The sequence below is a fragment of the Trichosurus vulpecula genome, chromosome 2, assembly GCF_011100635.1.
Source record: "Trichosurus vulpecula isolate mTriVul1 chromosome 2, mTriVul1.pri, whole genome shotgun sequence".
NCBI lineage: Eukaryota > Metazoa > Chordata > Mammalia > Diprotodontia > Phalangeridae > Trichosurus > Trichosurus vulpecula.
Genome location: NC_050574.1, coordinates 352,600,423 through 352,617,156, shown reverse-complemented (window position 1 = coordinate 352,617,156; position 16,734 = coordinate 352,600,423). Strand labels below are relative to the sequence as shown.

General features: G+C 38.5%; 1 protein-coding gene across 1 annotated transcript in view; it reads left to right on the top strand.

Moving 5' to 3' along the window:
- The window catches only part of DZIP3 (DAZ interacting zinc finger protein 3), a 115,638-nt gene that overhangs the window by 16,420 nt on the left and 82,484 nt on the right, over positions 1-16,734 (top strand). Inside the window, exons 4-6 of the mRNA XM_036746157.1 lie at positions 7,721-7,840; positions 9,760-9,837; positions 12,749-12,873. Of these exons, the coding sequence (XP_036602052.1) occupies positions 7,721-7,840; positions 9,760-9,837; positions 12,749-12,873 (323 nt within the window). The remainder of the gene's footprint in view (positions 1-7,720; positions 7,841-9,759; positions 9,838-12,748; positions 12,874-16,734) is intronic.

Genomic DNA, 16,734 nt, shown 5'->3' with positions numbered 1-16,734 from the left:
TGGTGTTTACTTTGGTCTCTCCCACTTAACATCTGCTCTGATGTTCCTCAGACTTTGTCTACTGGTGGAGCCTTTACTTTAAACAGCCTACTTTTGAAGTTCTCCTGCTAGGAACCAACTTCTTTGAAAGGCAAATCTAGCCCCATAGTTTTCTAAGTATTTCCAAAATACTAAAATTTAGTATTTTGCCATGTTGCTTGGATGGAATGCTAATATATGAGTGTAATAGGCTTCCCCTCCCTTTTTTTTTAAATAAGTGGTTTGTTATAACCTTAACATTAAGTAGCACCAAAACAAACTTTCCAGCTATTTGCATCATCAAAACCAGAACATAAAATTTCCCTAGCAAATTGATAGCCACTGCCTCTGTGTCCCCTTTAAGATATTTCTTTTTGTACATTCATCTATCCCCTGTACAGTTTTCTTTTCATATAAGTGTAGTTGATATATGCTCTGCTCTGTTCTTCTGTTTTGCACATTGTATTGTTGAATTATTTCATTTTTAATACATTTATTTTTTAAGAATTCTTATTTTTTTGCTTAGAAGCAGTACCTTTTTTTTTTTAAAACACTGGATTTTCCTATCTTGCTATCAGGCTGGGAGTGGGTTCGAGGCCGTTACTGATTAGCACGAGAGCTTTGACATGCTCCTTTTCTAACCAGGGTCTGTTCACTCTTCCGTAAGTCTAGAAAAAAGGAGGTTTTAGAGGCAAGGTAATGACTTCTGTTTTGGACAAAATGAGTTTGAGTTGCCTGCAGGATATCCGGTTGGAGATTTCCAAGAGGCAGTTGGTGGTGCAGGACTGTGACTGGAGAGAGACAACGGGATTTGATATATAGATCTAGGAATTACCAGCATAGAGGGATAACTGAACCTATGAGAGGTGATGAGATCACTAACTGAGCAATACAATGAAATGAGATAAAGGACCAGGACAGAACCTTGGGGGACATGCATGCTTAGTCAGCATGTCCTGGGTGAAAGAACCAGCAAAGGAGACTAATAGGAGGGCAGCCAAGAGATAGCAATGTCATGAAAATCCAGAATGGAGAAAGTATTCCGGAAGAGAAGGTGATCTAGAGTGCCAGCAAGTCATGAAGACTGATGATCGAGAAAAGGTCATTAGGTTTGTTAATTAAGAGCTCACTGATAACTTTGAAGAGCACAGTCTCAGGTGAATGATGTGATGGGAAGTCAGATTGCAGACAGTTTTGAGTAAGAGAAGAGTAAAGGGAGGTACCAAGTAGAGCCTGGTTTCCCAAAGAGTTTAACCTGAAGGGGAGGAGAAATATGGAGCAATAGCTATTGGAGATGGTAGGATCAAGTGATTTTTTTTAAGATACAGAGATAAATGGGCATGTTTGTAGGTGGCAAGGAAGGAGTGTGTGTTTATGCATGTATGAATGTATACATATGGAGAGAGAGAGAGAGAGGGAGAGAGAGGTAGGGGGAAATGGGAATGCTCATGGAGACAATTTGCTGGGAAAGTCAGGAGGGGATTTGATCAGTGGCTCATATAAAAGAAATGATGGCAAGGAGAATAGCCATCTCTTTATCACTTCTTTGTCTGAGACCAGAATGAAGGGGAAAATACTAGGGAAAGATGTTTGAATCATATGAGATGAGAAGGGGAAAAGAAGGGGGCCTCAGTGAGTGGCCTCAGTTTTTTGGGGGGATGAAGTATGAGTTACGTTCTTTAGCTGAGAGGGTGGTCAGAGGCTTGAAGAGATCACAGTGTCTGGATCAGCTGCTTTCGACAGTGAGAGAGTGAATCATTTAGGGAAGAATAGAATGCTTGTCTTGCTACAGTAAGGACTCAGTTGAGATTAGGTAACAAATTTGTAATGAACGGAGTCAGCCCAGTTTTGTGATGTTCTCTAGCTTTATTCAGCAGCGTGTGAGTAGTAATGAAGGAAGCAGAAGATGGGGGTAATCCAGGGTGGGTGGAGGTTTGACAAGGCCTGATCAGCCCTATTGTACTGGAACAAGGGAATTAAGGGCAGAGGATAGAGTGCAATTGAGTTGGTTCATCAAAGGGTTAAGCGTGTAGCTAGTACAGTGATAATGGTCTGGGAAAGGATTGAGAAATGGAATAAATGGAGATGAGGATAAAGAACAGAGTTAGGGGTAGTAAGGGGCAGCTATGTGGCACACTGAATAGATCACTGGACCTGAAGTCAGGAAGCCTCATCTTTCTGAGTTCAAATCTTGCCTCAGATATGTATGACCCTGGACAAGTCACTTAACCCTGTTTGCCTCAGTTTCCTCATCTGTAAAATGAGCTGGAGAAGGAAATGGCAAAGCACTCCAGTATCTTTGTCAAGAACACCCCAAATGGGGTCACAAAGAGTCAGGACTGAAATAACTCAACAACCAAAAAGGGTAGTAAGGCAAAAGGAAAGGTGGAATAATAAAAGACTATGAGTGAAGAAATTGGTCATGGTTGAGGAGACTGAGGAACTAGGATTTCTGGTTGTTTGTGAGAACTTTAACAAGTATATAGAAGTCCCCAGGTATAAGGGCAAGTGTTAGAGTAGAGTAGAAGACTTTGAAACCAAGTACTGAATTCCTTGTGAAAGGAGGGAGAATGACCCAGGCCTGGTAAATAACTGCCCCTTGATCTGGATTAGATGATACATCTGGACAGTGAACCTCGAAGAATGACAGAGGAGTGAGTAAGGCAGCTAGAATGTTGGCAAATGACAACAGGGAGCAAAAAGCCAGCTGTCCATCCAGGACCAGTGTAAGGAAAAGGAGGAGGAGATGAGTGACGGTGTAACTAGTGCTGGAGAAGATGGACAGGAATGCAGCGTTTTCGCGGGAAAACTAGGTGTTTATCGAGTACAAGAAAATGAAAAAGTGTGAGAAAAAAGGTTCTAAGCTGTTCATGGTACAGCAGGAATCTCAGACAGCACAATCCATGGGGCAGACAGATTGGATGGGCACCTGGGAACCATAGACTTGAGCTGGGTGGGTGTTGATTGCTGTGGAACAGTGAGAAGCAGCTGTTTTTCATTTCAGGCTGGTGGGCTTCTGCATAGCTAGGACTAGAAGAGGAAGAGTAGAATTTTGCTAGTTTTAGGGATTATAGTACCTTTTGCTTGGGACTTACACTCCCTTGTTATTCAGCTGGTTTTTCAGTTGTGTCTAACTCTTCCTTACCCCATTTGGAATTTTCTTGGCAAAGATACTAGAGTGCTTTGCCATTTCCTTCTCCAGCTCATTTTACAGATGAGGAAGCTGAGGCAAACAGGGTAAAGTGACTTGCCCAGGGTCACACTCTAGCTTTCAGTGAATATTGAGGGTATATCAGTTTTTTTCAAGTTTTAATGAGCAATCTGAGCTTATCTTTAGTGAAAATGAGATCCTGGCAGTTTTGAGTCTTGGGCTGGCCTGTTGAGGTGAAGGGCAGCTGTTGGAGGCTCTGATCTCAGAGAGGAGGAGTGTGGTATCTGAGGCATAATGGGTGGTGGATTGGGTGGTCTTGGGTTGTGTCCAGTTGGGAAGCCAGGACTTTAACAAGAGGTAGCAGTAAAATATGTTTTCAAAAATAAGATATGTCTTCCAACTACTTATTCTAACAACTAATTGTTGACTTTTTAATGCCATGAAATGGTGCTTTGATTCTGTAACCATTTAATTATTTTCATTTGGTGAGGATAGGTAAGTGGGAGACAAGCATTTATTAAAGATGTATTTTGTGCCAAGCACTGTGTGAAATGCTTTACAGATATTATTTCATTTGATCCTTACAATAATCCTGCGAGGTAGGTGCTATTGTGATCCTCTCTTACAGTTGAAGAAACTGAGGCAGACAGAGGTTAAGTGGCTTGCCCAGGGTCACACAGTTAGTAAGCCTGTTAGGCTGGATTTGAACTCAAGTCATTCTGACTCCAGGCCCTGTGCTCTATCCACCGAACCATCTACCTGCTCAGGAATTAGATGTGGAACACAAATAGAGAATGTCAAATATTACTTAAATATTAATATCTGAAAATTTATCTTTAATTTTCAGTGTACAATGTTCTCAAGGTGGAGATAGTATGATAAACATTGCTAATGGAAAGGTTTTTACATTAACTGCATTGTAGGCTTTTTGTAGCCTTAAAATCATCATTCTTGTATAGTAGACATGGCTTGAAACAATTGTTAATAATATAACACTTTCCTTTTTTAAATTATATAACTGAATGTTTATTGATGCAGGAAATAAAAACATGTAGCTTTCAGATGTGGAATTTGAATAAGTTGCTTTATATTGGGGGAAAAAAACTAAAAATCTTTAGGAGAAAGCTGAACATGTCAAACTCTGGTGCTGTCTAGAAACTGGACAGTAGATCAGCGAAATAGATTAAATCATGATGAGCTAGAACCAGATACATAAAGTAATCTAATGTTTGAGAAACTCTGGATTCTAGAACTCTAGGGAAAGTATTCTTTATTCAATAAAATCTTCTTTGAAAACTCTATAGCACTTTGGCAGAGACTGGGAGCAAATCAGCAATGCACTGTTCACTATAATAACATCTAAATGGGTCAGTGATCTAAATATTAAAAACAAAACCCAGGACATGTACATCCATGAGATCACAGCTCTATTGAAGTACTGATATGTGGTTTTCTTTCTATATTGTAATGCTTGTACTTTTCAATGGAAAATAAAATTTATTTTAAAGAAATGAGGAAAGAATTCAGTGTAGATAGCCACTTAAAAATTCCTTTGTTGTTGGTGAGTCGTTTCGGTCATGTCAGACTCTTCATGACCCCATTTGGGGTTTTCTTGGCAAAGCTACTGGAGTGGTTTGCCATTTCCTTCTCCAGCTCATTTTACAGATGAGGAAACTGAGGCAAACAGGGTTAAGTGACTTGCCCAGGTTCACACAGCTAGCAAGTGTCTGAGGCTGGATTTGAACTCAGGGAGATTACTCTTTCTCACTTCAGGCCCAGTGTCACTTAGCTTGCCCCTCCTAACAGCAACTTTGTATAGACCATTTCTTCTTGAGAGCATACATAATTTAATTGGTATGATGCCATAAGCTATTAATTAGAAAGCTTCATTCTCCATTTGGTCACTGTGAATCTGTATACATCGGTAATGATCAACTACTACCTTCATGAGAGCAGAGGGCATTTTCATCTAAACTTTTAAAAACTTCCTCTACTTCTTAGCATACTACTCTGAACATAGTAGGAGCTTAATAATTGTTGGATCGCATTTGAATATTTAAAACCATTTGGTCTTTGCTTGGTATCTTTTGTAAATAACCACTAGCTTAATTGTATTTTTTTCATTTTTTTATGTAATGGAAAATTAAACTTCCCTCCTGTGTACCTTAGTTATAGAATCTTAGCTTTAAAGCCAGGAAGGCCCTTAGAAGCCATTTAACTCAACTTTTCATTTTATATTTGAAGACATTGAGACCCAAAGAGGTTTAGTGACTTGCCCACGTTGTACAGATGGTAAAGAGGTCAAAGTAGGATTTTTGGCCAGGTCCTTTGACCCAGGTCCGTTGCTCTTTCCCTAGTACCATGTGGCTCCAGCTGATTAGTTATGATTGTAAAGGGTGTTGTTCACACTTGACACTTCATCTGTATCAATGACTTAATACTGACCATCTTCCATGCCTGGAATGTACTCTCTGCTCATCTCTCTTGGAATCATAGGATCATAGTTCTATGGTTTGAAGGGACCTCAGAGGCTTTCTGGTCCAATGCTCTCATTTTGTAATTGAGGAACCTGAGGCAGAGGGAAGTTAAGTGACTTGCTGAGCTTCACACAGGTAGCAAACCCCCAGAGGTGATATTTGAAACCCAGGTCTTCAGACTCTTAAGCTACCTCTGTTACATGGAGCAATTCTTGATCCTCCTGATTCCTAGTACTCTCCCTCCCAGTGTTTCCTTGTGTTTGCTTTGTATATATTCTGTACTTATTTATGTGCATGTTATCTGCCCCAGTGGAATGTGAGCTGCTTGAGGGCCAGGACTATTTAATGTTTGTCTTTGTATCCTTAGCACTTAGATGTCACAGCATGGCACATAGTAGGTGCTCAAGAAATGCCAATTGCTTGTTTGATTGATATATACAAAATTGATGTTTGAAAAACATCAGTATACTTTGTAAACCAAAGTTCGTTATTATTGGTGGGGAGATTGTCATGGAGACAGGTGCCTATCGTGTTTATGGAAAGATCCCTTTTCCAGAGTGTAAATGGGGCACTGGAGAAAAGCATTGTGGTTGGATTAAGGGAAAGAAGTCTCTGTCATTAGTCTGTTCTTTGGACTGTCTGAACACCTTGCATCCTACTATTAATGTACCACTTTCTACTAATGCTGTGGATAAAGGATGTATGTCGAATATTACTCTATGGAAGGCCATAGCTGTGAGTAGATATAAATCTTGAATAAGTAGTGTTACTTCCAGTAAAAGTGATGATCCCACACAGCCATATAGTTCCTTAAGCGTGAAACATCAGCATGTGCTGTAACAGAATGATGTGAAGGTCAGCTCATTCTGAAGTCCAGACCTGAGGCTCCTGAGTGCTGCTAGCTCTAGGTTGCTTGGTGCTGGCTCCTTCCCATATTTCCAGTCTTCTTATATCTCCCTACCCCCGTGACCCAGTGACACTGGCCTCCTTGCTGTTTCTGAGACAAGATGCTTCATCTCCTGACTCCAGGCATTTTCACTGGCTGTCTCCCATGCTTGGGCTTCTCTTCTTCTTCATCTCTATCTTCTGGTCTCTCTGGCCCCCTTCAGGCCCCACCAAAATCTCACTGGTTTATAAGAAGCCTTTCTTTTCTTGATTCTTCTTAATGCTAAGTGCCTTCCTCCTGTTGACTATATACAATATAGTTTGAATATATTTTGTGTAGATTTCCCTCATTGGACTGTGAGCTCCTTCAGAGCAGGGACTGTCTGTTTAGTGCTTTTCTTTGTATCCCTAGAGCTTAGCATAGTGCCTGGCATATATACATACATATGTGTCCATCCGTCCATCCATCTATCTAGCTCAGTCACTGTATAAATGCTTGACTACTGCCACCTGCTGATAACTGTCCTAGTTACACTGTGTATATCTTGTATGTACATAATGGTTTGCATGCCATCTCTCTCGTTTAGAATGTGAGCTCCTTGAAGGTAGGGACCATGGTTGTTATTGTTTTCTTCCCCCTTCTTTACCTCTTCAGTGCTTAGCACAGTTCTTGGCACATGGTAAACACATAATGTTGTTCAGTCATTTTTCAGTTGTGTCTGACTCTTTGTGACCCCATTTGGGATTTTCTTGGCAAAAATACTAGAGTGGCTTAGCCATTTCCTTCTCAGGCTCATTTTATAGATGAAGAAACTGAGGCAAACTGGGTGAAGTGGCTTGCCCAGGGTCACACAGCTAGTAAGTGTCTGAGGCCGCATTTGAATTCAGGAAGGTGTCTTCCTGACTCCAGGCCCAACACTATCCACTAAGCCACCTAGCTGCCCATAAAGACATAATAAATTCTTGCTGACAGACAGCCTATCACAAGTAAAGCCTGGAAGACTGAGTGGGATTCACACCTTCTAACTGGAATGGGAATGAGTGACCCTGTCATTGCTGTAAGCACTGGAAGTGTCCCTCATATATTTGGACACTTTATACAAAGAAACTTTAGTAGAAGCATTTAAAAATAAAATACATAGACACTGATGCTAGTTTAAAAATATTTTCTATTCAACTTTCTCCACAGGATGATGATGGTGCAGCTGACAATCTCAGAGGGGTGCCAGCAGTTCCCAGTCTATCTTTGGAGGTATTGATCACCCAGCTGGATATGACACTTGAGAAAATTCGAGCTGCTAATTGTAATGTAAGTCTTTCCTTTTTGGAACTATGAAGCAATTAACTTGTACTATACTTTTCATCAGGCCAAATCCCATATATGCCTGCTTTGAGGTTATAGGCAATCCCTCTCTGACTTCAAAGAGCAGAGCACGTAGACAATGTCTCCTTCCACCATATGGTGCCTGCCTGATTATGCCACTGACGTCTACAGTGGGCCCTGTCTGTTTGCCTTCTCTACCAAGAAGTTCTTCCGAAGTAATGAGAAATCCAAACTACTGTTAGGGATTTTCTCATTTGTGGGGAGATGAAGCTCCACTTTCTTTCCCAGCTTTTTTTTAAACTGATTTTTCCCTCTGATGTGGTTACAGGATAGAAGTTTTTACCTCTATATCTTCATCCAAGAGACATTTTATTAAATACCTACTGTATGCAGAGTAGTGTTCTAGGTATGGAAAGAGATATGAAGTTTAGTTAAGACTCCATTCCTGCCCTCTTGAAACTTATAGTCTAGTAAGGGAATAAGACAAGCATGCTTGAATATGTGAAGTATGTTCTGTGATTAGATCAGCCTGGGAATTGTGTGTATAGTAATTTTTTTTTCCACAATTGCAAATAGCTAATCATCAGTAGCTAAGTCCTAGGGAATTGCCTGAGACACATAGAGTTAGGTAACTTTTCCAGGGTCATATTATTATTAAAGTAGGATTTGAACCCAGGTCTTCTGTGCTCAAGCCCATCTCTCTGTCAGCTGTGGCACACTAACTATAAAGCAGGAACATAGATGACTGTAGTTAGATGTGGGTACAATGGAAACAGCTCTGGCTCTAGAATCAGAAGACCTGAGGTCAGATTCTACCTCTCTTGTTTAGGACCTTTGTGAATCACTATGTCTACTGGGCTTCAGTTTCCATTGGATTAGATGGCCTCGGAGGTCTCTTCCAACTGCAGCTCTGTATCCATGAACCTACGAGTTACCATTGGAATTTGTGTATGTCACCATACCATGAGAACATAAGAGAGGGAGGAATGTAAGAATAAAATACTATCTATTGCCTAAGGAAAGAGGCTGTTCACAACACAGAGCATCTGGGAAAGCTTCGTGTAGGAGGCGACATTTGAGTTGCATTTTAAAGGATGGGTAGGAATACATCAGGTGAAATGGGGGAAGGGAGGACTTTTCAGACAGGAAATCCCATGAGCAAAGGCATTAAAGGTGGGAGAGAACAGGACATGGTTAGGTGGCTCCAAATGCTTTTGTTTTCATGGTCTCCACAGTCCACTCAACAGAGATGCATTGGAGGGTGTAGCTGATATTAATGCAAAATATCAATAAACTTATTTTTTAAATTGGAAGGAACCACAGAACTCATCAATCCCAACACCTGCTAGGAGGGTGGGATGATTTTGAAATGGGACTATCCCCTGTACATTGAAATGCTTAAACTCTCTAATTACAGAATAAACATGGCTCTATTTCTTGTCCTAAATGAAAGAAGCCTTTTTGCAGAATAGGGTGAGCTGAGGACCTTTTTGTATTATGGAGTTTCTTGATAGAAAGCTACAAAGTCCTATGCAAAACTGGGACTTTTAAGAAGGGGAATGGTTTAAATGGTAAGCAGAAACTCTTTATGTGTTTGGAATTATAACAAATAAACCTCATTGGTATTCCTTTTTTATATTTCTTCTAATTCTGGGGAATGTTTTGTTTCAAGACTTTTGACTCTTCTAATTTGCATAAATATCTTTCTCTCCACCCCCAGGTCAACTTGTCAAATGCATCTCAAGTGGCATTTTATTATTTCTCTGCAATAATTAATGGTTGACAATCATTTTTACTGCATAAATTGTTACTTGACAAGTCTTAGCTATTGCTCAGTCTAGAGAGCTTGATCAAATCTCATAAATCTCAGGAAATGATCTTTTAAAACATCTTTTTATTTTTAGAGACAGTTAAATGTGGACTATTATCTGACATTACTATTTATATATGGATTAGCACTCATTGAAAGAGGGACAAAGCAGGTATGTATCAAGTGACCTATAGAAACATGTAAACTTTTTTTCCCTTTTATTCACTTAAATTTAGCTGCTTTGGAAAATGGAACTGCTGATTTTTAAAATGTTTTATAAACTGGAACTATTCGATGACTCTTCTATCATATGCTTCTAAATCTGAACACCCAGAACCAGTAACTGTGATTATGAAAGTGAAAACAAATAATGGGAAGCAATTACATTGGCTAATTATCTCACTTATTCTAAGCTTGGCTTGTGTTTATGTTCAAATGTGACATTTTAAACTCTTAAATATCTAATTTTAAGTGAAACTAAAAGTCATACTTCTAGATCATATTTTCAGATTGTATCGATGTTTTTATATTGAAGTTCAATTTTTGCTGAGACTCAGTTTCCTTGTCTTTTAAATAAGGGCATGACACTTCCTGACCATTGCAATATCTTGCCTTAGGATTCTGTGATTCTCTTTCTGATTCTCCATTATCTTCTGTATTTCCTCAATTATCTTGCTGTCACATTCCTGAAACATAAGTCACCTTGAAGTTCTTTTTGCTTTCTTGCTACCATAATAAAAATCTGTAAATTCATTCTGGATTAAGAAACTACTTGTATCTTGTACTATGTTAATATAAAGCCGACTTACTAATGACCCATAGTAGAATTTAATGTGCCTAAATTGACACTTTTTTCCTGTATAAAAATTTTAATATACAAATATGCAAAAGACCTGTGATTTCTTAAATATGTTTTGGGAACTTCCTCTACCGGTGCAGGTCTATAATCTGCCTATGACTTAGTAGATTACCTCAAGAGAGTTGTCTCAAGCACATAGAGGTTAAGCGCCTTGCCCAAAGTAAGTATCAGATTTGAACCCAGTTCTTCCTGAGTCTAAACTCAATACTCTATGCACTCTACCACTTTGCCTCTCTGTAATACTAATTTATATTTGAAATGGCATGCAGGTGAATTTAAAAAAAAAACATATTCTTAAACTAAAGATTGTATTGCATTAATTTTATTTACTTTTCCTTACTGTCAAGGCCTGATTCTGAAATTATGGAGAAAAAGTGGTATAGTGGAAAGAGAACCAGATTTGATAGAGGACCCAGGTTCAAACTGAGAAAGGCCCTTTTTTTAAATCCAGTATTTCATTTTCCCCCAATTATATGTAAAAGCAATTTTCAACATTTGTTTTTAAAATTGTGTCCTAAATTCTCTCCCTCCCTCTCCACTCCCCTCATTTAGAAAGCAAGCAGTTTGATACAGGTTATACATGTGTAGTCATGCAAAGCATATTTTCACATTAGTCATGTTGTAAGAGAAAACAAATAAAATAAAAATAATAAAATAAATAAAATAATAAATAATAAATAAAAGTAAAAAATAAATAAAAACTGAAGAAAAAGTTTAAAAAAAAAGTATGCTTTGATTTGTATTCAGACTCCATTAGTTCTTTCTCTGGGGATGGATAGCATTTTTCATCCTAAGTCCTTCAGAGCTGTCCTGGATCAATGTATTGATGAGAATAGCTAAGTCATTCACAGTTGATCATCTTGCAGTATTGCTGTTACTGTGTACAGTGTTCTGGTTCTACTTGTTTCACTTTGTATCAGTTCATGTAAGTCTTCCCAGGTTTTTATGAGAGCATCTGTCTCATCATTTCTTATGACAATGTTATTCCATCACAATCACATACCACAAATTGTTCAGCCGTTCCCCAGTTGATGGGCATCCCTTCAATTTCTAATTTTTTGCCATCAGAAAAGAGCTGCTATAAATATTTGGGCATACTTCCAAATTGCTCTATGTAATGGTTGAATTGCTTCAGAACTCCACCAACAATGCATTAGTGTCTCAATTTTCCCATATCCCCTCCAGCCTGTCATTCTTCTTTTCTGTCCTATTAATCATCTAATAGGTATGAGGTTGTACCTCAGTATAGTTTTAATTTGCATTTTTTCCAATAAATAGTGAGCATTTAGAGCATTTTTTGATATGGCTATAGATAGCTTTGATTACTTCGTCTTAAAACTGACCGATCATATTTTTGATCATTTGTCAATTGGGGAATGACTCTTATTTTTATAAATTTAACTCATTCTTTTATATATTTGGGAGAGGAGGCTTTTATTAGAAAACTCGCTTCAAACATTTTTTCACAGTTGTGATTGCTAACTATTTCCCTCCATCTTATTCCCCTCCCGTTTATTCTATTCTCTCTCTCCTTTTACCCTGTTCCTCCTCAAGTGTTTTGCTTCTGACTGCTACCTTCCCCAATCCACCATCCCTTCTATGAGCACCCGCCTTCTTTTATCCCCTTCCCCTCCTACTTTCTTAACCTCTGCAGGCTTTGGTTTACCTTATCTAAAAATCAAGGGGTTTATACTAAATGACCAGTAAGGTCTAAGATCTATGGGCCTATGTTTCTCCTAATCCTACTTATCTTATTGTACCTTCAGATTTTATTAGAATTGCTGCTTGTTCGATTGGTGAGCATCACTATTATCATTTTATAAATAGCAGTGTTGTCTTTCCTTCCCTGCCTCCCCCAAAGTCTGTCTAACCCTGCTGAATAAAGTGACTTGCTTCACAGGTGAATGTTACATAGTGCTTTGATTGAGGAATGACAAACCTTCCATGGTTAGTAAAAATATGCCAGTTTTGAATAGTAGTGGCTGTCACCACTCTGAATTTTTGTTGTTGTGGTTGTATACTTTGAAATATCATATTATACTTTGAAACATTGGTTAGGGAAGTGTGGGGATTCCATTGGAAGTGACTGCTTATAAATTGTATCTGTGAAAGCATGACACTCTTGAATTAGAGGACCCAATGCATGAATGAATAAAATTCTTCTAGATTACCATATTTTCTCTAGCCTTTCATATCTACCAGACATGGCTTTTTATTCTTCCAGGATTATTCTGAAGCTAGAAGTAAATTCATGACAATGAAAATGGAAATTCAGAAGAAAGACGATCGTAGAAATTTTTTATCTTTAGTTTATTTTGGATGTGGTTTACTACTAGTTACTCAAAAAAGGTAAGAATTGTAATTAATATGTACTTTTTGTTGGAACACCACCAATATCAGGGAAATAGTACAATTATGGTATATTACATGTAAGATGCCAGGGTTTTAACATGCCAGCTATGCTTCATTAGTCTCTTCTCTTTTATTTTTTTATCTTTTAAAATTTTAGACTTGAATACTAAAACTTAATAATAAGAAAAAGAAACGTTGTAAACTTAAATATTAAGACAAACATAAAATAAGGAAAAAACACATGTCATGTACAGTGGAATGTGAGAGGATCCAAAATATATAGCAATAAATTTTCATTTCAGGAAAGCCTGTATATTAAATACTACGTTGAAAGCTCATCTTTTCTTTGCTTCCTTGTAGGTTTTCTTTTGCTCTCTGCTGTGCACTTTTTCCTTTTTTCTCCCTTCCTGATCCCTACCCCCCAGGCTACAAGTAAGCATGAATCTATTTATATGTAGATATTGATATATACATACACATATATATATCTACATATGTGTGTATGTGTGTATATATGTGTGTGTGTGTGTGTGTGTGTGTGTGTGTGTATATAAAAATATACTTTCCCTCAGAGATTCTACTCCTAATTTTGTTTTTATGTTTGTGCGTATCTTTTCCTAATCTTCCTGACTCCTCTAACTTTCCTTTTACCCTCTACCTTGCCCTCCTATTACTTAACCTATCCTCCCATTCCCATAGATCTAAACATCCTTTTATATGCCCCATTTGACCTATTCCCTCACCCTCTCCTCTAAAGATTCCTCCTTTATCTTCCCATTCCCATTAATCTAAACACCCTCCTATACTCCCTTTAATCTATTCTCTCACCCCCTCTAGAGATCCCTCCCTTATTTTCTCTCCCCTCCCTATCCCCTTAGTGTTTTATTTCTTTCTAAATTTAGAAGACTTTTATACCCTTCTAGATGCATATGTATTGTTCCCTTTTGAACCCATTCCTGATGAAAGGAGCTTCTAGAACTAACATCCCTCCTCCCCTGTCTAATTCCTCTGTGTTGGTTTTTCCTCTCGTACCTCATTTGTATAATTACTCTTTTTAGCTGTTCTTGAACAGTTTTATTTTTTAAAAGTCATATCATGCTCAGATTTATTTCAGTCTTTCTTATGAACTACCCAATTACTACTAACAATCTTAGACGTACATTTTGCATATGTAAAAAGAAAACAGTTTGTCCTTATGGTGTCCCTTGTAATTAGTCTTTGGTATGTACCTTATATTTCTCTTGGCTCTTGTGTGTCAAATCTTATATTAAGTTCAGTTTTTTTTAAAGTCCTGAAAGTCTGACAGTTCATTAAATATCCATTTTTTTTTCTTTCAGGATTATGCTTAGCTTTTCTGGGTATGAGATTTTTGGTCAGAAGCCCAATTCTTTTGCTCTTCTGTATATAGTGTTCCAAGAACTGCAGTCTTTTAGTGTTACCACTGCTAGGTCTTGTATGATTCTAATTGTGGCACTGTCATATGTAAATTGTTTTTTTCTCTTTGCTCATAATATCTTATCCTCAAGCTGGGGGTTTTGGAATTTGACTATAATATTCCTATGGGTTTTCCTAGTAGGATCTCTTTCAGGTGGTGACCAGTGGATTTTTTCTATTTCTACTTTTCCCTCTTATTCTAATGCTTCAGGACAGTTTTCTTTAAATTTTTTTTGTATCATTGTATTAAGATTCTTTTTTTGATCATAGCTTTCTGGTAGTCCAATTATTCTTATGTTTTCTCTTCTTGATCAGTTCTCCAGATCAGTTGTTTTTCTTATAAGCTGTTTCCTATTTGTTTCATCATTTCTTGATCCCTTATAACTTCACTGGCTTCTCCTTGCTCAATTCTGATTTTTAAGGAGTCATTTTCTTGCTTAAGATTCTAGATCTCCTTTTCTAATTGGTGGACATTCTTTTCATAACCTTCTTATTTTTCTTGGATTGTTCTTATTTTTTTTTTTTTAGTTTTTCCTAAATCTCTCTCATTTGATTTTTTTAAAGTCTTTTTTAAGTTCTTCTATGAATTCTTTTTGGACAGGTGACTATTTGACATTACTCTTTGGGATAGAAGAAGGTTTCTTTGTTTCGGTATCCTCCTCTGAAGATGAACCCTGGTCTTGATTTTCTGTATGACTGGATTCTTTCTCTTTTGCCGGTGCGTTTTTTTTTTGATAATAGCTTAATTTTTGTAATCATCTCTAGTCCTGGGATATGGTGCCTCTGACCTCAGATCCTCCTTCAGTTCTCTCTGAATTGAACCCAAATCAAGACCTCCAGCCCCCTGTAAGTGCCAACAGCCAGTGGTGTCTCCCCCCCCCACTGATTTTGCACTCACCTGGAGTGTACTGGTTCCTTCTGGCTCCCACCACATCTTGGCAGCATAGCTGGGTCTGGCATTCCTTGTCAGCAGAGGTTCCCTAGATCTTTCCCTCCCTCACTGTCCCGGGCAGGGAGTGGGGTAGTGTGGGTGGAGGGTTTAAAGTTCCTGGGGCTGGGGCTGAGGCAGCCTCCCAAAACAGCTAACCCCAGGTCTTTCCATTTGTTGTTTAAGCAGTCCCTAGCCTAGAGGTGTTTACTCTTCACTGGGACCAAACCTCATTCTGGGACTTTTCTTCCCATCTTCTCCACTTGTCCCTGGAGGACTCCTGTTCTGCCCCTACACTTATTTATTTTCACTGCTCAGTATTTGCCCTGAGGTGCTATTTCATGTATTTTTTTATATTATTTTTTTCTTTTATGGAGGGGGGAAGGCAGGGCAGTTGGGGTTAAATGACTTGCCCAAGGTCACACAGCTAGTGTGTGAACTGTCTGAGGCAGGATGTCTAGCTGTTCCTCATCTCTTTTTTTCACCTACTCCACCATCTTCCCAGAATCCTTTCCCAGTCTGCTCTCTTCTTTTGCAAAGTATAGAATTTGTAGAGGTCAAGGGACCTTGGAGGTCATTATTACCAAAGAAGATTTTGAAGACCAGCGAGTCATCAAAACACACAGGGTTACTTAAGGTCACTCCTATGATGTTCTCTCCTGGTCTCCTCCTTCCCATCCTATGCCCTCCTCCTCAAAGAAATGACCATTTGACCTGGCAGAAGTTCATTCCTTTCTGCCAGAGTCTGTTTATTTAAATTTATTTGGAAGGATTAAATGCAGTCAGTGAAGGGCTACAAGTGAATAGGTGTTACAATTGTAAAGGGGTTCCATTCACACACTAAAAGAATCCCTGTTCTGGGTTGATGGAACCCTTTTTGATTATATAGTTTAAAAAAAAATAAAACTAGGCAAGGAGGGAGCCTTTTCCTTGGTAGAAGAGTGGTTTTGTTTTAGTCCCTACAACAGGGCCTGAGCCCTTCTTACAATACTACGATAGCATTTGTATTCTCTAAAATTCCTGCCAGCTTGAAAATTTTGAGATTCTCAGTTCCAGTATTCTAGAGCTAAGATGAGGAAACTGAGGCAGACAGCGAGAAAGGGAATTGTCTAGTCCCTAGACAATTCTATACTCGAGGGTAGCAAAGCTAGTAAGTAGCTGCCTGGATTTAAACTCAGATCTTCCTGACATTCAGCCCAGTGTTCTACCCAGTGTGTCAACCCAATGTGCCAACCAACTGTCTCTAAAGCCAAGAAAAATTGAGTGACTTGGCTAAGATCCCATAGTGGTGATATAGTTCTTGAATCCAGGGCATCTGACGCTAAATTCCATTCTCTTTCCATTGCTTTTATTCTGCCTTCCTGACATGTTAAGTTTGAGGGGATTGTGAGACATCTATAAAATGAGACATCTATAAAATGAGATCCTTCCTACTTCTAGATGTGTCATTTTATGACAGAAAAAAATCCTGCATTAAGGACTAATAAGCAGGATAA